At 44.3% G+C, this 27,656-nt stretch overlaps 1 protein-coding gene across 8 annotated transcripts; it reads left to right on the top strand.

The window, feature by feature from the left end:
• The first annotated feature begins 2 nt into the window (after positions 1–2).
• On the top strand, positions 3–22,568 carry trim66 (tripartite motif containing 66). Of its 8 annotated transcripts, none has more exons than XM_035419706.1 (18): positions 3–117; positions 3,118–3,221; positions 6,490–6,643; positions 8,907–9,036; positions 9,319–9,435; positions 9,846–9,960; positions 10,726–10,872; positions 11,802–11,919; positions 12,208–13,166; positions 15,935–16,111; positions 17,313–17,466; positions 17,694–17,775; positions 17,863–18,106; positions 18,332–19,083; positions 19,473–19,605; positions 19,960–20,034; positions 20,486–20,638; positions 21,131–22,568. In XM_035419706.1, the coding sequence occupies exons 1-18, from the start codon at positions 102–104 to the stop codon at positions 21,365–21,367; spliced, it is 3,867 nt and encodes a 1,288-aa protein (XP_035275597.1). In that variant the 5' UTR covers positions 3–101; the 3' UTR covers positions 21,368–22,568. The 8 variants fall into 8 exon arrangements, with proteins under 8 accessions (XP_035275597.1, XP_035275596.1, XP_035275598.1 ...); XM_035419705.1 differs by having other exon boundaries at positions 17,310–17,466; XM_035419707.1 differs by having other exon boundaries at positions 47–117; positions 3,121–3,221; positions 17,310–17,466.
• Positions 22,569–27,656: the final 5,088 nt, after the last annotated feature.

Genomic DNA, 27,656 nt, shown 5'->3' with positions numbered 1-27,656 from the left:
GCGTGAATAGGAAATCTCACGATTATATTCGAGATTTCATGCCTCAAAAACCTTCGTCTCAGTAATAAGAGTGACATCTATTGGACTGGAGGGGAACGTTGATGATCAGAGACGAAGGTAATGAACTTCAAATGCTTGGAATCAAACGCTGCCGGCAAATTGACTTTGTCCTTTTCTTGATATGCGAAAACATTCATTTATTTTTCTAGTTATTCTGAACGCCATGCCACGTTGCAATTTAAATTCACATCCGATAATCTCAGAACAATGAAACGTTTTTATAGAAAAAGTTTGTAACCTACTAGGGAGGGTTATTACTGTACTGCAATATTAGCCAGCCTGCTATGCAGGATTCGCGTTGACATTGTATCACATAAACATAGTGCGTAGCTAGATTTCTCTCATCATGCCTCAGGAAATATCGCTCCTCCCGCCCAGCGTGTGGATTTTCTTGTAATTGATCTTCTTGCTTACATATAAAATTGGAAGTCGGGCTATGGTGAGGTACTGTGTGTATCAACTGTAAGTAGAAGAATATTTCTTTAATTTGCGGGAACATTTTACGTGGTTGCTCTTTTACAGCAAGGTGCGGTCCAGAGAGGACTGATGGAAAAAAAAATGTGATGTGAAATCGCATGGAAATTACTCGGCAATAAAAATTACCGGTTATTTTATGACCTGCAATAAGAAAGTGAAGTGCCTCTAAATAATGTTCAACAAAAAAATTTAAAAAATGGGTAATGCGTTTGATTTACACGATCACATTGGCTATGCAGGTGAAAAGGTGAACAGTTACAATAAGGAAAGTAGCCTATACAATGACATTTTATCGGCTATATGTTATTATTTGCATAGCTTTCTAATCCAAACCTAGTATCCTGACACAGCTTATTGAAAGAGTACAGAACGTCCTGCTTGTTTACTCTTTAATTTGCAGAACTTATATTGAGTGTCAGCCGAGATATATGTATTTTTGTCGTATTATCATTTGAGGAAGATTAATATACATGACGTAAAAATCGACTGTGTAATATTTAGAGACCATTTACGTAGCCTATTTAGATTTTATATGATGACACGAGGGAAATAAGTCACTCAGCTAGTCTCTTTGGGCAACGTCCACTTATTTATCCTTTTCACGCGGTTTTCACCTGAAGGTGAGGTGCTCCCGTTTGCACCTGCAACACAACACACGCGTGCTTTGGGGGATGAGGTTGGTGTGGTGGTGTGTTCAATGAAATCACTTAACCTATTTATTTATTTATTTAAGTTTTTTCTATTCACGTACATGTCTGTGAAACTTCCCATACAATCTAAATGCATGTATGCCTCAATCCAGATCTGACTTTGGTTTGATCTGTCAAAGTGGGATGAAATGAACACGCACGAGTTTTTTGGTGCTTCCGTTGTCTGTTGAGGTTTGTGGTCCGCAGCGCCCAGCCTCGGCTTTGGCAGTGCCAAAAAAAACATTAACGTGTGGTTCCTTGCTGTCACGCTCCTTCTTAAATGATGGGAGTTAAGGCCAGGGCGGGCGTATAAAGCAGTGATGAGGGCACGCATCAACCTTATTACAACCCCAGTTCTATATTTACCGACAGGGAGGTGCTCGATTTGCATTCTCACAGGAAACTGAGATCAGTTTTCTCAGATACCCTGGCCTCGCCTGTTCCTTACTTTGTTTTTGACTTGCATCTTAACAATTGTGGTGCATCATCGTTAGAGGGAGAAGGCAAAAAAAAACAAAAAACATCCATAGCATGTAATTAGATTATAGTGGGGCTCCGTTTTGGGACTACAACAATCACTCCAGAAAAGTGAGTAGCCTACTATATTATTATGCATCCTTGTAGCAGTTTTGTCATTGGAGGAATATGCTACTGTGCTCAGGTGGGTTCATTGAAAAGTCCAGGTCTGGTTTATGGAAGCTATTTATCTCCTTGACTTCTATCATGTGGGCTCCTTGTTAGTCAGGCTGTTTGTGGCTTGTACAGAGCTGTGTCACTGGCTGAGGTGCAGGTGCATGCATGGGGCTTTAAAGATTTAAAACATAAATGGAAGGGAGTCAATAAGCGTTTACAATGCAGCAGTACTTCCTGGATCGGGGCAAAGTGCTGATGATTGTTACTACGTTTTAAAGTGGGTCTGAGAATTCATGTGAAACAAGTTGTGTTGTTTTGTGTGTTTGTTTGCGTGGGTGTGTTTTTTGACCACAAGCAAGTTTCACATGAGCAATATGTGACCTGCGTGCACTGCATGTGGTACCATTTATTTAGAGGTACTTCGTTTTAGTTGGTTAGTGATTTTTGTGGGAAGTACAGGGAGTTGAGCAGGGTGTATAAGTGTGTGTGACATGAGTAGATCTTAATGTCACCGTGTTTTAGTGTAATGTAACCCTGCCATTGACAAACACTGTTTGGTACATTGCATAAAAATGAATTTAGCCCTGAGGGCTCAGTCGATTCTCTGGAAGGATACGAGGTCAGAGAGTGTGCTCTCTGGGCTGGTATGGGGCTTGGGGATGATGCTCTGTGATGATACAGTGCAGGGGTTACTCTCTGTGCAGATATGGAGTTCAGAGGTCAGTCTCTGTGCTGATGTGGGGATTTGGGAAGATGGCACTCTCTGAGCTGATACAGGAATAAGGAAAGGAGGGCATTCTCTCTGCGGTAATACAGGCACAAGGAAAGGTGGGGAGGTAAAAGGATGCTCTCTCTGTGCTGATACTCTATGGTGTCAGAGGGCGCAGGTAGCATAACATATCCCATCTCATTCCCACTTTCTACAAAGCACTGACGCCTCATAAATATAGGTCATTTGTCCTTTGATTCCATTTTGGGAAGGGCTTTGGGGGATCTTTTGTCCCAGAAAAAAATTAATTATCCTCCCCCCCTCCCACTCATCCACCTCTACCCAGTTCCCTATTATTACAGTTGGTCAGGATTTTTTTTTTTTTTTTTTCATTTTTAAAAAAGATAATTTTATAATTTAAAGGGATTAAATTTACAGCTTCCCAATGCAGTGTGAGGATTTGTGAAGTCTTTTACACAGTGCAGAGTTAGATGAGTGCACTGTACACAGGCTAATTGTAATGTATTGTGCTGTACGTGCTGTACCCAGCAGGTAACTCTCCCAGCACAGCTGTTTGCTCCAGGCTGCTGTATGTGGATATATGCAGCACTACACACCAGACAGCTAAACACCCAGGTGTTGACATGGAGAAGGTAAGTGATATTTCTCCATATAGACTTTATTTGCTGAAACAGGGGAAAAAAAAAAGAATAGACAAATTACAGCGAAGTTGTGATTTAGAAAAAAAAACTGTTCTGTTTGTCACTGTACGTATTTGAGAGTGTGCTTGTTTTTAACAGAACGACAAATAATTAACTTGTAAGTGTGTGTGTGAATGTAGAAGAAGTGATTTTGAGCCCTGCTTTTTCACTATGGAGTAGTTTCCCAATATATGGTATATGAGCTGTTGGTTTGTTGAGAGAGGTGCACCTGCCAATATTAATTTATTTGATGTCTTGTAGGGGCAGGTTAACAGAGTTTTTATTAGACTTGCACTTGAGCCATCTGTGTGCCCCCCCCCCCCTCCTTTCCCCTCCTCCAAAGGGCAGGCTCTTGTGGCTAAATGTGTATAACAAATTGATTGTACTATAAGTCTTTGGACTGTCAGAGTGGTTTGACAGGAAGTCAATGTAGGCCGTTTCATGGCAACACTAAGTTCAACAACACATTTTGTGTTTTTATCTGCCAGAAGGTGTCAAGGGGTTTCTCACCTTCTTTGATGCGCATGAATGCCTTTCTAATTAAGCGTGAATATTAAAGAAGAGCAGCGCAAGTCAAAGAAGGCTCAGGGGTTTGCCAGCAGCTCCTGAGTGACAACCATGTAAAAGTGGCACAGTCTGTATTTTCCAGGTGAAATTGTAGAAAATCATGCTGTTACACTTATTTATTTCAGTTGTTCAACGCCTCAGTGCTTATGCGTAAAGATATTGTCTCTGAGCTGAATCCAATTCCCATTCAGCTTTTAGGTACTTGTCTTGGTGTGATATTGAATTGTGGTTTCAAACCAGCCACTGGTTGCAGTAGCCATGTCTCTGATATCTACATTAAACTAGTGCAACAATTATAAAAGCACAATGATAAATTCACCAATCTGCTGTTGTCTATTTTATCATTTACCAATTGTTGTCAGACACAGAACTAACCCCCTTCTGAAAATGTTATCCCTGCCCTGCCTCCATCTTTGTGTAATGCAGGGGATTATATTTACTTTAACAGTAGCAAACTGGAACTTATACAGTCCTGCACTGAAGTGTAACACAGTCAGCAGGGTTTCCCCTCAAAGTTAAATGGGTAATCATTAATGTTTAGAGTGATGTGTTTTATCAGAAAGTATGTGTAATTGGTTCCATGTTTCTTACTGTTTGGGAACTGTGTATCTCTATGGACTCCTCCAGCCTCCTCAGAGGTCCATATTTAGTCTATCTTCAATTCAGTTTCCCATTATACTATTGCTTGTTTTATTTGCATAGGCTTTGTTGCTGTTTTTGTTGTGTTAATCAGATTAACCTACAGGGTCGAAGTTAAACTACACGGTCGATCCCTGCACTTGGAACTGTACTTCCCTCTAGGGTTTTTAGCACGCTTGTTCCTGGTTTTGGTTATACACTTTGTTGTACGTCACTCTGGATAAGAGCATCTGCCAAATGCCTGTAATGTAATGTAATGTAATTATCACTTTTGCTGGAGTCTTATTTGACTTATTCCCTCATTTTCAGTGATTGTCTCTTGTTTTAGAAGCTACGCTAATTGTAACTATTGCTAATTGCTAATTGTTACTATTGCTGAAATTGGTTACTCAAATATAAGTACAGGGTGCACTGTTTCTCTCTCTCTCTCCTTGCAGTATAGCCTTGTATTTATTTCTAACCCTAACCTGAACCCTAACCCTAACTTATTTATATATTCAATATCAAATGCAAACACTGCAAATGTGTCATATAGTTTGTGGTGTTGAGAATACATCTTTAAATATTTTGGGGATTGTAAATATTTGGGAACCAGTGCACTTATGGGCAGAAATTAGTTTAGACATTCAGTCGAATCATTACAAATTCAATTTATTGCAATAGAAATTCAAGTTATGCAATTCAAATTCAATTTCTGCTGGCACTAATTTCTGCCTATACCCAATGCCCTGTCATACAGTAGCACAGCAACTGAGCATATCTGAGGCAAAGACATTACATTACAGACATTTATCCAGAACGATTTATACAACTTTTTTTATAGCCTTTACATTGCATCCATTTATACAGCTGGATTTATTTATACTGAAGCAATGCAATTCAAGTATCTTGCTGAAGGGTTCAACAGCAGTGTCCTACCCGTGAATCAAACCTGTGACCTTTAGGTTACAAGACCAGTTCCTTCTTTTTACACAAGTGTGTTAATGGTAAAGTTTACCCTGAAAATTGATTTTTTTATTTGTTATTTGGACACAAGAGTGACAGCTTTCCACAGCAGCTTTTTGCAGATTTCACCAATCCAAGATAGAAGCCTCATAAGGCCTTGTTTCAAAATGAATGGACATCTTTGAACAAGGAAGATCCAGCTCAGGTTCTGCTTTAAAATCTCTCTCAAATACCAATGGTAGTAAAACAAATGGCATAAGTTGTGGGGGAAAAAAAACGTTTGATCACAGTATGTGCTGGAACATCAACAATTCCACATTCATAATGATATAGCCTAATTTTTCTCACTTCACAAGAAGCTTACAAGCTGAAGTGGCTGTGCAGTCATTATCATGGTAGCTCAGGAACACTGCTCTGTCTGTCCTTCTGCTTTCCTTTGCTTTCTTTCCCAAATCTATTGCTTGATAACCTTGAATTACACACAAGGTATTTACAGCCTGCAAGGTAACAAATTATTGTAAGTAGTACCTTTGGTAGTTATTCTCGTTACCGAAGTACGAGGTGCTAATTAATGCTGAAGTATACAATCCGCTATTGTGCTATTGTCTAAAAAAAGATTATCTTTTCCCCAGTTTCTGATGACACTGTGTGTGACAGTTTTGTCACTTTAGCTTGTTAGCAAGTTTTTAATGAAAACAAGATAATTTAAGAGGTGCATTATTATGGAGTTCCTTGTAACTGCACATACAGATTCAGAGTGAATCATTTTCACAATCTGTGGCATCAAATACAATTAATTTTTGTTGTTTGTATTTCAAAGAGATTAAAAAAAGCAAAACTGTGTCTTCCTTGTCCACTAGCTTCTACTCATTCTGAAATCAGGCCTTGTGAAGTCTTTTTGACAGCCTAATCAAATCTGCAATAAAGTGTTCCGCACTGTCAAGTAAGAAGACAATGATCATTTTCAGGGTGAACGGTCCCTGTAAGCAGTGCACGTATCTCTCACGTATGAGCGTTGTTCTTGTCTGCAGTGTTGCTCATGTTATTTGCGTACTTGTGTGTCCTGCAGCTTTGCACACACTGCCGGGAGCCCAGAGACGGCCAGAGCCTTTGCACCTTGTGCAACAAGTGGCTGTGCTACCAGTGCACTGACATGCACCAGGACCACAGGCCCGCCGGCTCTCTGCTGCAGATGGACCCGGGCAAGAGGCCAGCTCAGTCCGGTACGCTCCTACCTGGCCTGCACACCTTACTCAGCCCCACTGTACCCTGGGAAAAAGCCCCTGCATCCATATAAAAAAATAATTTATATCAAATACTCTTGATATAAAAATTTCAGTTTTAACAGAAGGAGTGTAAGGGTGCTGGCAGTATGTTTTGCACAAACAAGTGTGTGTGTGTGTGTGTATGTGTGTGTGTGTGTGTGTGGAATTGTACAATTTTGGTGGAATTTAAAACTAGATATTTGCTTTATAATGAGGTTCAGACAGTATGACAAAATTTCTATATTAAATGATCTTTTTGATTCATCCAGGATGTGTATAAAATGTAAAATCTCTTCAAATTTGGCCTATTTTTTAAAACCATTGTTACTGACACCAGATGCCCACTACCTTCCACCTGCCTTGCTCCAGCATAGTGTCGTCAGCTCTCAGTGGGTGTGTGAGTCTCCAGTTGTTTATTTTGCTTGAGACAAATGAAGCACTTCACAAGTAGCCCTGGCATCATGCTGACCCGCCATAATAATCCCTGGTTCTGATCTGTATTCAGGGGCAAAGAGGACGGTTGCAATGGATAATGAGCTCCGTAGTTACTCCTCATTAGGAGGTGTGCTTTGCTATCTGATTAGGCGTTGTGCTGTTTATGTGAGCGGGGCTCCAGCAGGAAGTGGTCAGTCAGCAGTGCGCTGCAAAGCTACAACAAAGACCGAAAATAATCAGGCTGCTGTTTACCACAGTGTGATGGGTGCCTGATGACAGCGTAGTTGGTTAATAGAAAAGATAATTTAAAAAAAAAACTTTACATACAGAAATATTTGCAGTCCATTTGATTTGATTTTCAGATGCAAATAATAGGTTGCTTGCATTTGTGGCAATCGCTCCTTTAATGCCTCCCGATGCAAGTTTTTATACACCTTGGTATTGTGCTGTGCTGTTGAAGAGCCAATGCGTTTCTTTGATGAATAGATCAGCCCCCTACAACTTCAGTTCACTTGCACTTTCTGAGATGACACTTTTTTTCAGATGATCAGTGGTAAAATTGTCTAAATTTAGAAGTGCTAATGTCCCAGTTAAGCTGAGAATGTTCAAATGTTCTTTTTGCTCATTTGATCATTGTAGCCCTTCTTCTCTGCTGTTCTTTGTTCTCACTCTTTGGTTCATCTAAGCTCAGCATCCTTCACAATGCATGTGCACAAATGACAACGATGTGTGTATTTGTTTGATTTTTGCTATTCTATTCCTTGAACTTGTCTTGGTCATGTTTTCATTTTTTTTATTTTCGGTGATGGCAGTGTATTAATTAGATGAGAAACTGAGAGCATAGGTTAGCTGGTCCTGTAGGTTCAGTTGGTCATACCCATAAAAGATGAAGAAGTTTGCTGAGTGAAAAAAAAACAAAACAACAAAGTCACTGCTTCATCAAAAGAAGAAGTACCGTGAGAGCAGCGCTCTGTGGACTTAAAGCACAAAGACAAATTCTCTTTCAACATTTATTTTTGGCCAGCTAACGGAGATGGAACATTCATGCGGTTCAGTTTCAGCCTTCCTCAGAGCTTTAAGTTTGCTGAGATAAAAAAACAAAATGAACTTTCTGAATGAATTGTTGGAGTGATATTTAAAATTGGGCCATGTTTGCTTTCTGTCCATTTTTGAGTAGTTGACAAAGACAAGTGGAATTATCACTAATTCCAAGATGTTTCTCAATCGCCTGCCAATGAGTGCGTTATGGGATTCTGTTCTTTGTGTGTCTGCATCTCTGTGTGTGTGAGTGTGTGTGTGTTGTACTTTTTCTTCAGTCAGGTCCCCAAGCTCCTCTTCCTTGTGATTCATCCGTATGTTTGTCTTTTTTTACAAGAACTGCCACAAAGTCAGACTAAAGACTCTGTGAAGAGAATGTGTAACACAAGCTTTGTTTGTGTTTGTGTTTTGCTTCTGTAACCCTTCCCAGTGCAGAAGACCAACATATGCCCCTATGTGCACATCTTTGGCTCCCCCATGTGTCCCTTGATCTTTTATTGGTTTAAAGATGTCTGACAACCCAGATATTTTAAATTTACTGCTATAGCATTTACCAGTATGGCAAAATATGTCACAAATGTCAAGCTGTGTTCTTAGCTGTGTCTGTGCACTAGCTCATATCCTGTGCTGTAGCTGTGCCTGTGCTGTAGCTCAGACCCTGTGCTGTAGCTGTGCCTGTGCAGTAGCTCAGACCCTGTTCTGTAGCTGTGCCTGTGCAGTAGCTCAGACCCTGTGCTGTGCCTCACAGGCTCTGGGTGCTGGTCGAATGGCATTCCCTTCTGTCACTTCCACAAGCAAGAGCCCCTGGACCTCTTCTGTGAGTCATGTGACCTCCTGTCATGCAGCAGCTGCCATCTGGCCACCCACAGGGACCACAGGTGAGCACACACACACACAAAACACATGCACAAACAAGGACACGCACACAAAAATGCACACACAAACAAAGACGCGCACACACACACAAACACATGCAAAAGCACAAACAAGCACACGCATATGCATGTATGCTGTTACGATCTACTGTATGGTTGAGGACCTGCCACTCAACTGTACAAAAGTGCAGCGTGCCTGAGCCTTCCAAAATACGCTTTTAATATGTGGGCTTCAATAGTGGGCAGTCGTTTGCATGCGACAGATGCTCTGTCTGTTGTTCTCAGGGTCGTTCACGTGAGAAAGGCCCTTCAGAACCAGCTGTGGCTTTTTGAGAACCTGATGGTCCAAGTGGAGGACAAGAAGTCCACTGTGGAGAACACGGCCAAGCAGGTAGAAGACAGGTGAGCTGCCGACGCCTGCTAGAGCTTCCACATCGCTGTGATGTCTTTGCTCTGTGGGCAATCTATTGCCAAAGTACTATTTTATTTTTACCCTGAGGCAAAAAGATAAACATGTCTGGGTGCCCAATGCAACTGTAAGCACAATCATGTTACGCTGAATGGCCTGTTCTTGTCATTTTGTTATGTTAGGTTATTTTATGTTATGCTATAAAAAAAGTTCTCTTACAACATGTAGTAAAAAAAGTAAGAATAAACATTGTTCTTAAAATAATTTTTACTTTTTTTATATATGTGCCCTTAAATGAATATATGATAAGTTGTATAGCATCCACACATTTTGAAAACCTGTTCTGATGAAGATAGAGGTTTTTTTTTATCTTCTTTGATGTCATTATCTGTGGGTTTCTCAGGTTGCACGGGGTGAAAGTCATGCAGAGGAAGGCAGAAAACCAGATCAAAATGGCCAAGATGATCATGATAAACGAACTGAACAAACGCGCCAATCTATTAATAGAACAGCTGGAGGTAATCACTCACTAATGCATGCTTTGTCTTTTAAAAGGCCTTCAGAGAATTCCAATCCCACGCAGCAGAAATAGGCCTTAAATGTACCTGAGCCTCAACAGACGCGGCTCCAAACATGATGTAATCAGTCTTGAAGGCACAAGGCGGGAGGCAGTGATTGGAAGCGGGCTCGTACGTGGACCTCTGGAAAGGTCTGCTCTAAATAGATGTTAATTGGGTTACTTCTTGCCAATAGTCCGGCGTAATGAAACTGAAACACGTCAGCTAGCGTTGACATAGCCTTAAAATAAAAAAAAGTCTCTTCTAAAAATGAGTTGACTTCTTTTTTTTTTTTCTTTTTTTTTTTGTTGTAATTTTGATAGCCCGTGGGGTGCTGCCGCCTGCCCTACCCGATGATTGGATTACAGGATATTACTAGTTATGATATTTCTTTCTGCTGCAGAGCACCTGGCGCGGTTGTTGCTTAGCAAGAAACTTTGCCAGAGCGAAATCTTCCTTCATGGCGAGGGCAATATCTGCACTGAACAACAGCCCTGACGTTCTGCTTTTCCCCATTCGCTCTTAACAGGCTCATTATGCAATTCCCCGAGCTGTGTTTGCCTTACCTTTTAATCACCGCTTGTCACGATTTTATGTATTGTATGATGTGTTTTACATTGCTTATCTGTTTGTTTCTAATATCCAGCCTTTGGACAGTACTAACCATGCACCCCTGTTTAGCTCGCCCACAGGAGTGTTGATGTCTTGTTCCCGTTCTCTACACAGAAAGTCTCCAATGAGTTCAGGCAGCGCCTGGAGGACCAGCTGCAGGGCATGATCGAGCTCTGCAGTCAGCTGAGCCACGTGCAGAACTTCATCAGCTGGGCCTCGTCCCACCACCAGAGGAACCCCCTGCTCTTCAGCAAGGAGCTGGTAGGCTGGCTGAAGCATTAGGAGGGGTAACGATGGGGGTACTGGGGTCCCATGGGTGCAAAATTGTATTGAGGGGCCATATTGCGGTATCAGATTCACTGATTTTAAGCAGCCATAATGTTTTGTTACAGAGAAATAAAGAGAAAAGTGATTGACAGTAGATAGTCTCATCCCGTATTGGGTGGGAGTCAGAGCACTGAACCGAGGGCCCCTTGGGATTTGGGGGGTAAAAATCTGCCATTACCTGTGAGCTTGGACACCACAGATAAGGTCCTGGTGGTAGTGGCGCTCCTAATTCTGGGCAATGTGAGTCACTCCAGGTTTTACTGAAGGTAGATGATCATCTACAGTGGAGCTAACGCTGATGCTGTCTGCTGGTGTATTCAGCTCAGTAAAGCTAACGGGCTGTCAGTAAGATCTGGAATGGCTCAAACCGCTTTGAGGGTAATATTTACATCCCTGCTGTACTAACAGTGTTAGCGAGTGTAACTCCCCTGGTGTCTGCGAGGGCGTCTCTCTGAAGTGTCCTGGCTCTCTTTCGGATGCAGAAACACTGTGCGCCGTGAAGTAAACACAGGAAGTGTGACAAGCGAGTGGTCTGTGGTCTTAGCTGATGGATTGCAGAGCGAAAGAAAGGATGGCTGCACATATTTCAGAAGACAGCTATCATTGGGCATTCCAGATTGGGAGAGAAAAGAAAAATATGGAGTTTAAAAAAAAAAAATTGTTAATAAAAAGATCTTGTGGCAAGACTGCAGAATGAAAATGAGCAGTGCTTTGCCAGAATTGATGGAGCACACTGTAGCGATGAAACAGCCCTACAGCTACCATGGGGTGTTTGAAATTGAGATATAATTAAATGGAGGATAAAAACAAGTGCTGTTTAAATCAGTGGTAAGAGACCGAGCATTTTGTCTGTCTTTGTTCAGATCACCTTCCAGATGCAGCGCATTCTGGAGTCGCAGCTGCGCTATGACCTCGACCCCCCTGTGAAGATCAAGTTTAACTGGGACGCCAGCCTCTGGACCAAGCACATTTCCACTTTTGGTAGCAACCTGCTCCGTTATGGATATTTTGAGACAGCAGCATATTCAGAAAATATTAACATGCTAGAAACTTCAGCAAATATGTGGGTGGATCAGTGGGGCATATACCTACAAACTGAGAAAATGTTCACAAAACTACGTTGTCTTTCCCTTTGAAGTTAATATATGTTAAACATAGTCTCATTAACATTTAGAGCTTGTATCTTTGTTAATCCATTCACTTTATTTGGTTCTCCTGTTTTGCCCTTGAATTGTTGCAAATGCTTGTTTTTTGCCGTTTTAATTGTAGGTGAATTGACAGCTGAGGGAGGAAGCCGAAGTCATTCAGTGGGCGTGGCCTGTTCCAGTATCCTAAAGCCTCAGCCAATCCCCTGCTCAGCTCTGGCCAGCTCTCTATGTCCCAGAGCCCTGGATCAGAGCTGCGGCTTCCAAGCCCGCTTCCAGCCCCAGATGTGCTGTTCGCACTGCGTGAACGTCCCTGTGGGCCCTGCACCCCACCCTGACCTGCTGATCGGGAACAGCCGGGGGTCTTCCGGGGAGCACCAGGGGGTCAGGTGCCACCCCATGGCTGCTTCGTACCCTGAGAGGACATTGCAGCATGTCCCGCTGCTGCCGGAGATGCGGCCTGCGGCGGAGCTGGACAGGAAGCAGCCCGAGTCGAGCGCATGCACCGTCGCATGCGCGCAGTCCAGCCAGCCCCTCCCTCCCCAGGGTCACTGTGACCCCCAGACCCCGCCTCCTCTCTCTACCCACATGCCCCAGTGCCCACAGACCCCGCCTCCTCTCTCTACCCACGTGCCCCAGTGCCCCCAGACCCCGCCTCCTCTCCCCGCCCAGTGCCCCCAGCCGCCGGCCCTCGCGCAGATCGCCTTAGCCAGGCCTCCGGACGACCGTCTGCGCAGGTCCAGCGGCTCGTCCCCCAAGGAGCCGCAGCCCGCGCAGTCCAGCTTGCAGCTCCTGCTGCAGTCGCCCCATCAGCTGCAGACGGAGCGGCTTCCCGGCAGGCAGGCGCAGACGGCCGCAGACCCCGCGCAGACGGCCGAGGGCTGGAGCGGCGCAGACGCGGACGCGGCCTTCCAGAGGAGCGCGGCGGCCAAGGCCACGCCCTGGAGCGGAGTCGGCGCGGGCCAGCGGCAGACCAGGGAGCTGGCACCCGCCCAGCCCCGAGCCCCCCCTGCTCGGGGGGCCCGCTCGGACCGCCCTGCGGCCGAGCCCGCGCAGCCCCCCCAGAGCGCCAGCGGTTGCAGGGTGAGTCTGGGAACCTGCTTGCACCTCTCTGCACCTCCCGCGTTTTTAATCGTGTTTTCTCGTAAAGCGGCGCCTGGGCTGACCACAGCGCTTCCTGGGGCTCGAGCTGGCTGCAGGCTTCAAAGGCTCTGAGCTCAGAGGTGTCTGACCACAGGCCCTGCACCCGGGTTTCAGTATCACATGTACTTCATGGGGGGGGGGGGGGGGTTGGGGGGTCGGTGGGGGGGAGGGGGGGTGTATTTACCGCACGTACGCTGACCTCCTCTCTATGCAGTGTGTCAGTGTGTAAAGCTAGTGTTAGCTGTGTGTTCTGTAACATTTTAATGGTAAAAGAAAAAAGGTCAGTGAAAACGTATGCACTGTTCAATTTTACCGCTAGTTGTTTTTCATCGATACTGAATGCTGCATTTATAAACTGTGATGAAAATAACAATGGTGCATGGGTGTCTTTGAGGAAGTACGTAATGCAGTTTATAGCAGGTATCTTCATCCATTGTACAAGTATGCTCCATTTGGTGCACTATTTTGGGAGAGTGGCCTGTCAGTGTTTAGTAGGTTGAGAGACAAAAAACAAAACAGGAAAAAATACAGGAGAGGTGTAGACGCGAACCCCTCGCCGCAGAACGGTTTCCTGCACACAGGAAATTGCCTCCGTTTTGCGAGCCCTGCCTTTTATGCACTGATGAATTTGCCAGCGATGTGACAGCAGCTCACTGCAGATCTGACAGCGCCTGGTAATGCGCAGAAGTACAGGATGTCAGAGAGCTGAGAACCGAGCCTTATGCGCCGCAGCGAAACGCAGTCGGTGCGCAATCTGTCGAGCAAATGCGAACGGCTAATTATGACAAATGACAGGAAAACAAAATTAAACAAAGCTAGTCTTTGTTCACGCCGAGTGATTCTGGCACTGGGTGCACTGAACGAGCGCAGATATCCAGCAAACGATTTCTGGCTCCCAAGATCTTCCAGGGACATTAGGAAAGTTAGAGTGAATGTTCCCGGCGTGGCTGGCGATTTGTGTGGATTTCATTGTTGCCAACATTAAATAACATTAAATAAAGCTGCTATTTCATTTGGGAACTTAAAGTGCGTTTAATCCTTGTCCTCCATGTCCATAACTAAAGAATAAGTCAACACAGAAAGGGAGTTCTCAGCTTGCTTTAAAAAAAATTTGGTGCCTCCATTTTATCTAGTTCCTTATTTTCCATTTAACCGGTTTTCTCACAGTTTACATGTAGCACAGTAATCGGGATGGAGTTGGATGCCCTTAGATTCTGAAATGAACAGGCAGCCGCTGTCTTTCTAGTCCTAGTCATCAATCTGTGGCTGTACTTTGAACCACTTGCACCCATTCAATGTTGTGTTTTTGGATACCACTGAAAAGTGTGTGTAATGCAAACACGTATTAACCTTTGTACATCGGCTTGTGAAAGAAATGGCCTCATCCGTGCCATGTTTCTTAACATATTTTGTGTTTACTGGGTAAAAAGTGGCAATTTCCCAGTTTAAAAACACCATCTTGTAACCAACCCATTTTTTCCTGTGTGAAAGTCAGCTAAATGAGTTGAGAGCACTTGGGCGTGTCCCCATTCTCATTTAACCTGGTATTAATGAGACACTTGGGGAACGGGAGAGAAGGCAGCCTGATTTCATTCCGTCCTGCTCGACTGCATCTCTCCCCTTCATTCCCTGCCAGTCTGTGAGACTTTGTCCCATCTCCACTATGCAGTCACTGAATACAGGCTGCATACAGCCTGCTCCACAGTCAGGGCTGTGGCCCATGGAGCATGGTGACTTTTGCTCTGGGGTTGTGGGTAAATGGAGTTGATTGTGTGGGATCCACTGCCACCTCGTTGATAGGTGGCTAACGTCCCCTTGCAGCAACAGAAAAAGGTTGGAAAAGGAGGGAGGATTCTGGATGTACAGACAGCCATTTCACAGTCAGACATTTAAATGCTGCTGTTGAGGACTACTGCTGTCGCAGCTTTTAAACAATCTTTTTTAAATCTTTTTTTTTAATATTAAGGGGAAACTGCAAGATGAAAGGAAATCTAATCTGCAATGTGTTTGAATTAACGCCTCTGATTCAGAGATGCGGGCAGGGGCCCTAGATGTGGGATTTGCATATGGTAATTTCTGCCATAAGTAAGCCTTTTGTCATGAAGAGAAGATAATTTTTTTTTTTGCTCTGCGCAGATGGCTGAACTTTGCGACGAACAGTGTTTTTAGCGTTTTCGTTGAGGCAGGTTGCACACAATGTGGAGTCTATTTCTGTCCACTCTGTGTTTGTGAGTAGTGCTCAAGGTTGTTCTCTCCTTCTCTCCTCCCTCCCTCTCCTGAGCTGTCCGTGCTGCATTTGTGTGGTAGGAGTCCAACACCTGCTCAGTGCTGCTGGCCCACTTTACAGCGAGGCTAACAGCTGGAGCTCCGGGACGCACCTCTGCTTCTCTAAACCAACCAGATGGTCGACTCTTTTTTAGCAATAAAAGTTCTGTCTCTCCACCGTGGAAACTGAACATGATCAAGCACCTGATTTCAAGCACCTTGTGAATATTTATAGGTGTGGCCCAGGCAGTGGAAACTAGCACTGCTGTGCAATATGTTGTGTACTTGCGCATGCCTCTTCGTGAAAGTTCATCAACTGTAGACCAGCAATGGGAATGCCTGTTACCATTGGGAACCTCCAGGACTTAGACAGGAGAGAACAGGCCAGGAACACAGGAGATGACCATCTAGTTACTGTAAATAATTCCTACTCCCCCTTACAGGGCCCTGCTTCAGACGAGGCCTTCCCTCCCAATGCGCCCTGTGTATCCGGCTCGCTGTGGGGGAGGGGGCACAGCTCCCAGAGCTCCTCAGAGGAACCGGCTGCTGCAGCGGCTCCCCTGGAAGCCTGCCCCCCGCTGGTCACCACCAGCATAGCAGCAGCAGCCCAAGCAGCACAGGTAAAAACTTCCCTGTCACACAATCTACAGGCGAAGACAATCTATATATATGTATAGTTATATATCAGTGACATTTCATAGGGTAGCAAGCCTTACGCCTATCCAAATAATGGTTTACCCAGGTGAGCGCTAAAAATTGGTTGTAGTTGTGACTTTACAGTAAAGCATTTTGAGATGCTGAAAGTAGAGCGTTATAGCATCTAAATCAAAATAAGTTCCTCAATACAGGGTGGCAGTATGCTACGGTGGGAACCCAATTCAGCATATATTTTCAGTGCACTGGTCAATGTTTCCCAAATTTTTTTCATCTCAGAGCCCCCTAAAATTACCCCCATACAACAGCCTGCAGCGCTGCAACTGTTTTATCTGCTCGAACACTAAAGCGTGACTGAAATGTGATATCTCCATATCCTGGATGTGTAAGATGTGTAGCAATGTGGTGCAGTGTAAATATTGAATTGTTTAAATTATTGTAATACTATCAGTGAGGTGTAGATCTTTGTGTGTTCTTGTGCATGTGCATGTGTGTGTGTGTGTGTGTACACTATCCTTTAAAAGGAAAGATGTTTTCCATTTTGCTGAGGACGCCTTGGGAATCCTGCATAGACCCCAGATTGGGAGCCCCTGGCATCCAGCATATAATGCAAACTCATGGGAGTTTAGGCGAATCTGGGAGAACACTGAGCCTGAGGCCCTGTTACTGTGATTCATTTAATTGAATCTAATTTAATAGGCGTCGGTTTCAGTGCAGTAGAACGCCATGAAAATTCAGAAACCAGAGGTCTTGCCGACTGCTATAACAGTATCTTTAGTGGCTATGCAGTGGACTAAAAAAAAAAACAAATTAACAACAACATCGTAATAAATAAAGTGGTGCCGTTGCCCAGGTAACCGTTTCTTCTGTAATCTTTTGTTTAACGCTGAGCCCAGTTCTCGGCAGCACCGAGGGAGCTGATTACTCTCAGATGTCTCTGATATTGCGCGTGGGGCGTGCTCGCAGTCCGATGACAGATTTATTATCTTTTCTCCTCGTTTAATTACATTCCATCACCGCCAGCTCCTCTCGCCGCGTTTTGGGAGGAGGCGGGAGCCCCGGAGCGGGCCGATGGCGCACGCTAGCGCACTTCGGCGTCCATGTTCGGGGAGGATCACGTTGAACATTTATGCACATTCACTTTTTTTTATGTTCGCCCCCCGGCAGGATAACGATGCCCTGGCTGGTGAGAAGAGGGAGGAAGCAGAGACTGGCAGGGCCGGGCAGGGCGTGGCCCAGGTCATGACCTCTACCCCAACCCCAATTTCCTGCTCTCCAGAGCCGCGTTCCTCCTCCCTGCCCCCCTGCAAGGCAAAGCCAGGTACAGAGCTGCAGCAGGTGCACAGCCAGGCACACAGGGAGAACTTTCTCACCACTCCTCTGCTGGTATCGTGTTTGTCTCCTGTGTGTGTGTTACTTTCTATTTTTGCTATACGGCCTGTTAAAAAGAGGAAGAATTTCATTTAGATATCACCTTCCTGTCTGTGGTGTCCTCCTAGGCGGACGGTTTCTGTTGTGTGTCTAAGGGGCTGCTCTGTTATTTCCCAGGGAAAGCACATACATGTGAAGGCACTGGAATGACAGATAGAGCGAGGCTCCGGATATCAAGGAAGCGTCGGCAGGATATCAGGTATGGCAGGTTCTCCTCCTCTTCCTTCAGTAAACTGTGAAGGTGTGAGCACAGTTAGCCCAGAGAACACGTCTCTGTGTCACTCAGGGCTGCCAAGGAGGGTCCGAAGGCTCAGAAATTTTCGAAGGGCCCGAAGGCGTCGAAGGCTTCCAGGGTTCCGCTGGTGTGCCTGGAGCGGCTGCGCGTCCGTCTGACGGCCAGACATCCGGCCGCCACCCGCCCGCCGCTCCGCGGGCGCAGGCCTGGTGGCCCTCTCCCGGAGCCACCAACAGAGGGCGCTGTTGCTCCAGAACCGCCAGGGAGCCCCACCTCTGAGGAACACCACCAAAAGGTGATCTTATCCAAGCTCAGCACTTCTCTGTCTTTTAATTAACTTAAATAATTGTCTTTGAACATATTGTATTTGATTAATTAATGTGTTTACTTGGTTTATGACTGTGGTGTATAACTACTAGAATGATATAAATACCACTATAACTGGTGTATGTTTATATTTGGTTTTGTTTTAATCTCCTTTCATCTTTAACCTTTATGTGTTTTACTCTCCTATTTGTAGGGAGAACCTGATGAGAATGCAGAAGTGCGCACAAAGGTCAGTCAGTTATCCTCACAAGCAGACTGGCCAAAGGAGCAGCCAGCCAGCCGATCCACCATCAGCTCTGTAGGAGCAGCTTCTGATCCTGAGTGGGAGAGATCACCAGAGGGGCCCTCCCTGCCTCCAGCACCACAGTCAGATCTGGAGTCAGAGTCTGGCACTGAGCCGCAGTCTGAATTGGATCCACATCTAGAATCAGAACCAGATTTGGACTCAGAGCCCGAGCTTGCATCCGAGCAGCCGCCTGAATCAGAGCCCAGTCTGGAATCCGAGCCACAGCCGGAATCGGACTTGGCCATGGAACGCGAGCACCAGCCAGACCCGTGCCCAGACCCATACCGGGAACCCGACCCTGGTTTGGAATCGGATGCAGATTCGGAACGGGATCTGGAACCAGCGCCCGATTTGGTGTCAGAGCCAGAATCTGAGTCATATCAGGGCCCAGGAGCGGACGTGGAGTTGGGTCCAGCTGCGGAGTCTGGGCCGGTTCCAGGACCGGCGTCTGAACGATCGGGACCGGCGAGCAGCGGGGAGCACTCCGATAGGCCGGTGGTGGTGGCAGAAGAGGGTGGGGTCGATGAAGAGGCGGGGCAGATGGAGAACGAGGACTTCTGCGCTGTGTGTCGGAACGGAGGGGACCTGCTCTGCTGTGACCACTGTCCCAAGGTCTTCCACCTATCCTGTCACGTCCCTCCCCTCCTCAGCTTCCCCACGTGAGTACCGCAGTGCACCACGCTGCGCCAGCCCCCCACCAAGCATTCACGCTTTACACACATGCAGGGAATACCACCGAGTTGCCAGGGAAACAAAAAAAGTTCTGCTGGCCGCCCCAATTCGTCTTGCAGCACGTAGTCACCAACTGTCGTGTGCCGAGAATGAAGTTGACTTTTTCTGCTGGCATTGGCATGTGGGCATGCGGGCATGTGGGCATGTGGGCATGTGCCTCACCAGTCAGAGAATGAAGGAAAATGTTTGAATCTCCCTCCACACATAAAAAACGCACGAGCAGATACACTGGCACACGCACAGTCAGGCAGGGACTGGCCTTTCCCAATGGGGCTGCCGCTGTTCTGATGTCACTCCACGTGTCATCCCCTCTCAGAGGCGATTGGGTGTGCTCCCTGTGCCGGGACGTCCTGCAGCCGGAGATGGAGTACGACTGCGAAAACACGCGCCTCTCCGTGGATCACGCGGGAATGGGTGGGACCGATGGACTGGTGGACAGCGACCAGCGGGTAGGTGGACAGGCCATGGGTGCAAATACACCACACTCACTGCTTCCCCCAAGCATGCTCCATGTCAACAAATTCTACAGTTACACGCCTTATTTATTTATTTCTTTATTTATCTACTTCACTTAGGGTCCTTCCATTTTCCCCCAAAATTGATCGTCACAAAGAGCGCTGCATGAAGTGTTAAAAACTAATTTCATTCATAGTAGTCCAAGCAGCTTTCCACAGACATCTATCATGTCTCTCCTGGTGCTTGTTGTTGTCTTTGTTATTTGAGCTTGGTGTCTTTTGCCTGTGGATATAGAAAAAAAAACACCTGGGTGTTTTCGTTTCTCTTTCTCCTGTCCTGGCCTGCAGAGGTGCGAGAAGCTGACGCTGTTCATCTCATGCAACATCCTCAGCGCTCCCTTCCACGAGCCGGTCAGCCCACTGGTAAGTGTGTCATCCGCCACCTGCCCTGAGGCCTGAGACCTGCCTGGAGGTAGGGAGGGAGGGAGGGAGGGAGAGAGACAGCGAGAGACAGAGAGAAAAGAGAGTCTGAGAGAGAGAGAGAGAGACCTGCCTGCAGCCACACAGGCAGAGAGTGAGAGACTTTCTTTCCATTTCAAAGATGTATTTACTTTCCTTTTCTGCCCAATCTGGAATGCCCAGTTGTATTCATGGGTCTGTCACGTTTCCCCCGCGTCTTCTGTTAGGACAGGGCGATCACATGCTGTGCTTTAGGGCACATTTCAGAGGACACGTGTGCTAATGTGAGCCCCTCTCCAACTGACAGAATGGGACAGACCCACTGTTGCAATTGGGAATTAAAAAATTTGGGTGAAATCTGTGGTCAGAAAATAGCTTCTCGCACAGGTTTACAAATGTGTGTTGCTCATTTCAGGCCCGTCATTACTACCAGATAATCAAGAAGCCCATGGACTTGTCTGTGATCAGAAGCAAGCTTAACAGGAGGAGCCCGTCACACTACTACAATCCCCAGGAATTTGTGGCCGATTTCTTCCTGATGTTCAGAAACTGTGCAAAGTTCAATTATGTGAGTTCCACTTGTTTTGAAATTGTTTGGAGCCTGGCCAAAGCACTTGGTGAGCTTTCCCTGTTTGTTCTGTTCCAACATTTATTGGTCGGTTATAGTTCATCATGAGCTTAACAAAGTAAATAATCACCAATTAAGCCCAATTAAAAAGCCCTGTTCTGAAGAAGATGCCCAGTCCCCTAATATGTACGATCCCTGGTTTGCTTTAGATTTGAGGGAAAAAATAGTCATATAATAGTTGCCAAAAGGAACAGCGGAAAGAAATAGCCTGAGACAAATCCCTGGTGTTTATGATATTACTTTCCAAGTTTCTGCGACGGCTTGTTGAAAATGGATATGAAAGAATTTGAAGGAAAATGACGGGATTAGGAAAGTTCTGCCACTGAGAACCTCCACTAAAATGCGGGTAGGGTAACCGTGCGTGTGGAAATGCAGGAATTGGACGTGCTGCTGGATAACCCTCTCTCTCTCCCCGTCTCTGATGGCCCGCAGCCGGACTCCGAGGTCGCCCAGGCAGGCCGCAGTCTGGAGGCCTTTTTCGGCTCCAAGCTGAGGGAAGTGTTTGGCGGAAGAACCTTCCCGGTGCCAGAGGACGACTCCGACAGCGAGGAGTACGAGGAGTTCTACAGGTCAGGCGCGGCCGGCTTCCCCTGGCCGGACAGGAAGGAACACTGTCACAGGAAGAGGAAGAGACGGCATTCCCTCAACTCAAGGAGGCACCATGTTTAGCAGGGGCCACACAAATTTACTAAAAAAAAAATATGTCTCGGCATGTGATGTTTCTACTAAAGCAACAAGAATTTTTTTCCTGTATTATTTCATTTTTAGGAAGCACATATTTAGACTGAGTTAATCTTCTCGTTCCTTTCTTACTGAAACTACATCTGCACTACTGCAGATGATTTTACAAAATTCGCTTTCTGATAAATCCATGGCTAAAATATCTATTATCTTATATCTTTATAAAATCATATTTTTAGGGTGTATCTATTTATTGTAAATATATATTTAGTGGGTCTGCCTGTCATTCTTACACCATATATTCACTTAAATTCTCAATCACCCTGTTACAGTATGTACTCTGTATTTGTTATCTTGGCAGCTAAAAGGATAAACATTGTTAATGAAAATGATACATGCTACTGTTATTGATGTAAGATATTACATTTTCAAACCAAAAGCTTGAGGCTTAAGCTTTTTTTTTTTTCTTTAATTCTTACTCGATATGTTGTTAAAAGGTAAGAGAGTATTTTCCATCAGTGGCCTGTCCCAATTCACCGCAAGAGCTTTGATGGCCATTGATTTGGGGTTGAATTATGGGCACCAGCACCATGGCATAATATGCCATTTAGTTGTACGCGAGGACTAATAAGTAAAAAGAACGTCTAAAAACACTTGGAGCCTTAGTGTCAAATTGAAGTGATATAAATACATTTTTCTGTTGAAACAAGCTACGCTACATACATGCATTTTCATTTATGGAGTGTAATTAGATTAAGGTTGTTTGAAGCGAGAACGGTTTTATGAAATGGCTGTAATTTGCTCACATGGCTGCCATGTTTCAGGAGTTTGAAGGCAAAGGGAAGGTGGACTGAAAGGGCGGGGCTGGTGTGGAGTTCAGTGAGTCCAGCGCCTCCCTGTAAGAGTTTCTGAGTGAACTTGCTGACACAAGCCTTTGAGAGGGGCAGCTGGCCTGTTTAATATGATGCTTACTTAACCGCTACAGTTATGAAAATATTAATTGTGTAGACCAGCCTTATTGTTAAGTATTTAATTAGCAAAAAAAAATGCTCTTTGTTAGAAACTAAAGTGAATGGATTTTTATATCTATTACTTATAAAGCACATATGTGTTTCTGAGAAAAGTCATTGAAATATATCATGTTGACATGAGTTGATGTTCCAATAAATTTAGCCTGGATTGTACTTCATTGTTCTCAGTCCAGTTGGTTCTGTCTGTGCTTCTACATTTCTTTCTGCGACCTTTTTTTCTGCAGAGTCAGAAACTAAAAAAATTATTAATATACTTATTAATGTAATAGAAGATTTATCATCCTCTTCCAAGAAACTAGTATCCTCACCAAGTAATGACTCAGTTTTGATAAATGATAAGAAGATTCAACAGCATCAGTCACATTTTTTCAATTACAGTTTATTCCAGTTCCAAATGCATGTTCTTGCTCTTGTACCCTTTGATGCTTTGTCTTTTTATGGGAAAACAAATTTAACATCGGACATTGGAGCTCCCAAGTAGCCAACATTTGCATAAAACTGTACTTTGCGTCTTATGTCATCGTGAGCCTGGTTCTTTTATCCTCAAAAAAATGTGCATAATAATTGCAGAACATATTTTAAGTATAAAGTTTAAAAAAATGAGTGTAATCGGGCTTGAGGGCTGAGCTCTGACAGAATGAGGCTGTGATGCTTTGCAGTCGAAACGAGTGCACTGTGCCAGACTCCAGCCTGTCCACGTGATCCCCCTCAAACTCACTTTAGACTCCCCATGAGAAGATGCAAGCCACTTAGACATTTAGCTGCAGCGTCAATCGGCATTACTGTCTCAGACAGTCCTGTGGGTTGCTTTTCCTTTTCTTCAGTTTATTTTTTAAATAGTTCAAACAGTGAAATGGTGAAATGTGAATGCCAATTTAATATTTATTTTAGCTTTATTTATAGTTCTTTGATCCTTTATAATTTATGAAATGGGAGCAGTCTGAACAACAAAACATTTGAGTTCCTAGATAACGGCCTTTTGAAAAGTCGGGACAGATGAGTGTTTGCCGAACGTTAAATCCACTTGGGAATCGTCTTCTAGGTTAACTGGCTCGGATTTTGCAATGCGTTGTTTTATTTAGTTTAAATCGCCATGCTAGCTTTTATTTTATCAATATTTATTCTTAGCTGTAACTTAATAAATGGAAGTGTTTTTTCCCTGCATAAACAGTTTTATCGCTTAATTGTGGTGATCACTAAACTTGCCAGGCACTGCATGTGAAGAAAATAGTTTTGCTTTAAACTGAGCTGAAGTTAGAGGTAACATCCTGATTGAATACAGACTATGCTCCCTCTTTCATTATATTTGACCTCTGTCCTGTGGGAAACCAGCAAAAAAGGCTTGGTTATATGCCATTTTAGATTAGACCTATCCACTGTTTCTTTAGAATTAAAAATAGTCTGGCTGGCGGCGACCTACATCCTTCAGAAAACCTCACTTTAAAGGTAATTTTTCCTGCTGATGTAGTCCAGACCTGGTATGCAGACTTGAGGTGGTGCTGGATACGCTATTTGAATTCTACTTGTTAGTTCTAAGGATGTTTCCTGCTAATCCCATAGCCACTTTCAGCCCTAACCTTGATTAAATCATCAAAGCGTTCGTTCTTGAATGTTGTGAAGCAAAAGCAGCCTTCTTAGACCGGCTCTGTTTGTGTTGGCCGGTACGGAGAACATTACTGTAGGCCACTATTTTTAACCGGTAAGTTGGCGGTTCAGGTCTGGCGTCTGTCTGACTCTGGACTGGATAACCTGCAGGCAGCAAAACACCTGTTTGTTTTGTCTTGGAGAGGAGGTGACAGGTCCTGTGTGTGCTTTGGACCTATGCTCTGGACATTACATTACATTATATTACGGGCAGACGCTCTTATCCTGAGCGACTTGCAACTTTTTACATAGCATTTACATTGCATCCATTTACACAGCTGGATATATACGGAAGCACTGCAGGTTAGGTACCTTGCTCAAGGGTACTACAGCAGTGCCCTACTGGAGAATTGAACCTATGACCTCTAGGTTACAAGACTAGTTACATTACATTACATTACATTACATTACAGGCATTTAGCAGACGCCCTTATCCCGAGCAACTTACACAACATTTTATATAGCTTTTACATTGTATCCATTTATACAGCTGGATATATACTGAAGCAATGCAGGTTAGGTACCTTGCTCAAGGGTACTACAGCAGTGCCCTACCTGGGAATCGAACCTTCAACCTTTAGGTTACAAGACCAGTTCCTTACCCGTGACATGCATGCGTCAGCTCGACTAAACTCTTTCACTGTTTACCTGCTAACTATAGGGAAAGGTACCGTACTTGACCCTACCAACGGCCAGGTTCCTTTCGAAGCCAGAGAATGTCTAGGCTACATCTCTGTGTTGAAGTTGAACTACTCTGATAATTTCAACCAAAGGACAGTTCAGAACAGACTACAGGGAAGTTGTGGTCCAATGAAAGTCTCAATGAAACATTATAGGCTAGTAAATAGCCTAAGACTCATTAAAATGTAAATACAAATGTAAGATCAATAGAACCCAACATTTGCTGAAAGACAATCTGACTGCCACTTAGCTTAGGCTACTGCATTTTCTCATCCATCGGAAAACGCAACAATTCTGTGCTCAATTTTACTCCCTTAAATCAAGTCTTAAAACTGAAGTCACATTTTCAAGTGAATGAATTTGGTCCATGTGTCTTCCGAACTCATGGATCTTTTTTTCTATGTGTAGCGATAATACCCTTTTATGGATCACGCATAGGCCATCCAGGTAAATTCTATCACTCTTAGCTGTTAAACGTGGACTGAGGTTGTGTACATAAACGTTTAATGGACCATGGTCCTGAGTGGTCTACAAAATGAAATCAAGTCTTACCAAACCTTGAAAATGAAATTCGCCACTTTATTCTGGCACAAAAATCAGATCTCAGTAATGACATTTGAATTTCCATTGTTTATAATATCTTTATTTTTTACCAATTTTTTCTCATTGATTCCCAAATTTGGAAGGCCCAGTTGCAGTTGTAAGCCAAACACCACTGCAGCATCCTCTGTCACTTTAGGAGCATGCTAACTAGCACACACCCCAGCTGCCTGCAGGCGACCACTGCCTCTTTGCAGTCTGCAGTCGGCCACGTGCTGAGCAGCCAGGGCATCAGATGACTGCAGTTCGCGCACAGCTGGGGCAGGCAGGCTGCATGCCTTTGATCAACTAGAAGTGTTGCAAATACACTGAAACCATGCCTCCCTGGGGATACCTATTGTCACTATACCCAAAAGTTGCAGGCTTGCTTTCCAAGTGGGCCAATGCGATTGTATTTTCATTTGAACATGAACACACGGTGACCTGAATTCCTTCTGTAATGAATCTGAAAGTGTCTGCTGTGCAAATGTATAAAAATACACACTTAAAACACAATGTACATGGTCCAGGAGAACATATTTTGCTAAGGAAATTAATATATAAGTTAATATTTGTATTCATTAATTTTAAAAAATGTTAAATATAAATTAATATATAAGCAAATTAAATGAATCTAAATTTGTGCATTTTATTGTGTGTTTATAATGTATTTTCTCTTTCCCTTGGTCTTAATCTTTTTCCTGCTCATGATCTGGGCTTAGGGCTCTTACGTAAAAGAAATGATACCATTGTGACTCCCAGAGTAAATAAAGACTAAATAAAATTGATGAAAGGGCACATAACCCTGGGAGTCATAGGGCATGTAGGCTCAAGAAGCCGGGCATGCTGAAGTAACTGTGTTATCACCTGCTTTAATTGATCAATTAAGTGCTGAGAAACACCAGAGACCTTCAGGCCCTCTGGCTCACCGGGACCAGGGTTGGGGAGCCCTGATCTAATGCAGTATAAGGACTTTGAGCTGTCCTAATGTGCATATGCATGAGCAGTCATACACTTTTAAAGTCACAGTATCTCCGATTTTATGGTTTACAAGCGCAACTTTTGAAAGCCCTAATAACTAAGAACAAGAAACCTCACTCTATTCATAGTAGAGCAACTTTGGCTTCAGTGAATTAAACAATCTGTAGTGTTTGTCTCCAATGAGTCCTAAAAACAAAAATTCTGACTGGATTGAATTTATTTAACAAATCCCTCCCCGACTGGTTCACCTCGCTTCTCATAAATGGAGCCACATGGGGCTGATGACATCATCTTTTCTGAAAGAAGTGCCTGCCTGCAACAAATTCCATCCACCTATGAAGGCAAAGCTGGTCTTGGCTCGTGTCCAGATACATCATGAGTCATGTCTCCGGACTATGCAACGATGTGTTTTTAATTAAATCAGTGAGAGAGTCCTGCCAGAGCTTAGGTTTCGATGTATGTCTGAAGATTCTGCGGAAACAAAAGCTCTCTAAGGTGTTATGGTTTACTGTAAAACCACACATCAGATGTAGCAACGCTGTCTACTGAAACCGGTTTTCTTTTGAGATACAGCTGGTTTACTTCTCTTTTTGGCCAAGTATATTTTTTGTTTTTCTCTCTATTAGGAATAATTTTAAAGATGTCTCTCACAGCTTTGCTGAAATGATTAACGTCCTAACTCACTGTGGCGTACCACCATTTTGGTTTCGTCGTTTGGCTTTTGGTGTCTGTCCTCATTAGCCACGGGGTTAGCATGAGGCTTCTGTCAGTTCAGAGACGGGTGTGAACGGGTATCACACAGCAGGAAGGAAAGCTGCTTGGCACTAATGTTCCGTGATCCATGTTTGGAAGTGTCTGGGGTGCAGTGGCATGTGATTTACGATCATGTGTACTTAGACCAGCTGTGCACACTTGTGGGTCAAACCAGTCTAGACTGTGCACAAGACAAAACAACATTGACTGGAAATGACTTCAGTACTCAGAAACTGTATCTCCAAAACCATGACTGTAAATTACTTTAATTACAGTACTGGAGCATAGCACGGTCATATTACATGTTGGATTAGGATTGTGGTTTCTTTAGTGGGGTGGGTACCTTGAGAACCAGGAGAGATGGAAGATCAGACTCCATGCAAATGCTTAGGAGTGGATGGGTAACATGTTGGCCTCCTGAGACTCTTCTTCTCATTTTTTTAAAAACAATGTTTACCCCATTTGTACTTTTTTCTTCAAATTTTAAATTCCTGGTCATATCAGCAGGCCGATCCCATCGCTGAAATAGCCTCGACATAAATTGAGAAGGATGTGCACTGGCACTGCGGGCCTCTGAAGCGTGTGCAGTCAGCTTACGCCTGTTTTTA

This window comes from Anguilla anguilla, chromosome 5 (assembly GCF_013347855.1).
Source record: "Anguilla anguilla isolate fAngAng1 chromosome 5, fAngAng1.pri, whole genome shotgun sequence".
Lineage (NCBI taxonomy): Eukaryota > Metazoa > Chordata > Actinopteri > Anguilliformes > Anguillidae > Anguilla > Anguilla anguilla.
Note: the sequence above shows the minus strand (reverse complement) of the source record. Positions and strands in the feature narration are given on the sequence as shown.

Bases quoted from the DNA above. Each gene is read 5' to 3' on its own strand.
- trim66 (XM_035419705.1), top strand. The intron at 16,112-17,309 runs GTAAAAACTTCC...TTCGCCCCCCGG, and splicing joins CAGCAGCCCAAGCAGCACAG to CAGGATAACGATGCCCTGGC. The intron at 17,467-17,693 runs GTACAGAGCTGC...GTTATTTCCCAG, and splicing joins CCCCTGCAAGGCAAAGCCAG to GGAAAGCACATACATGTGAA.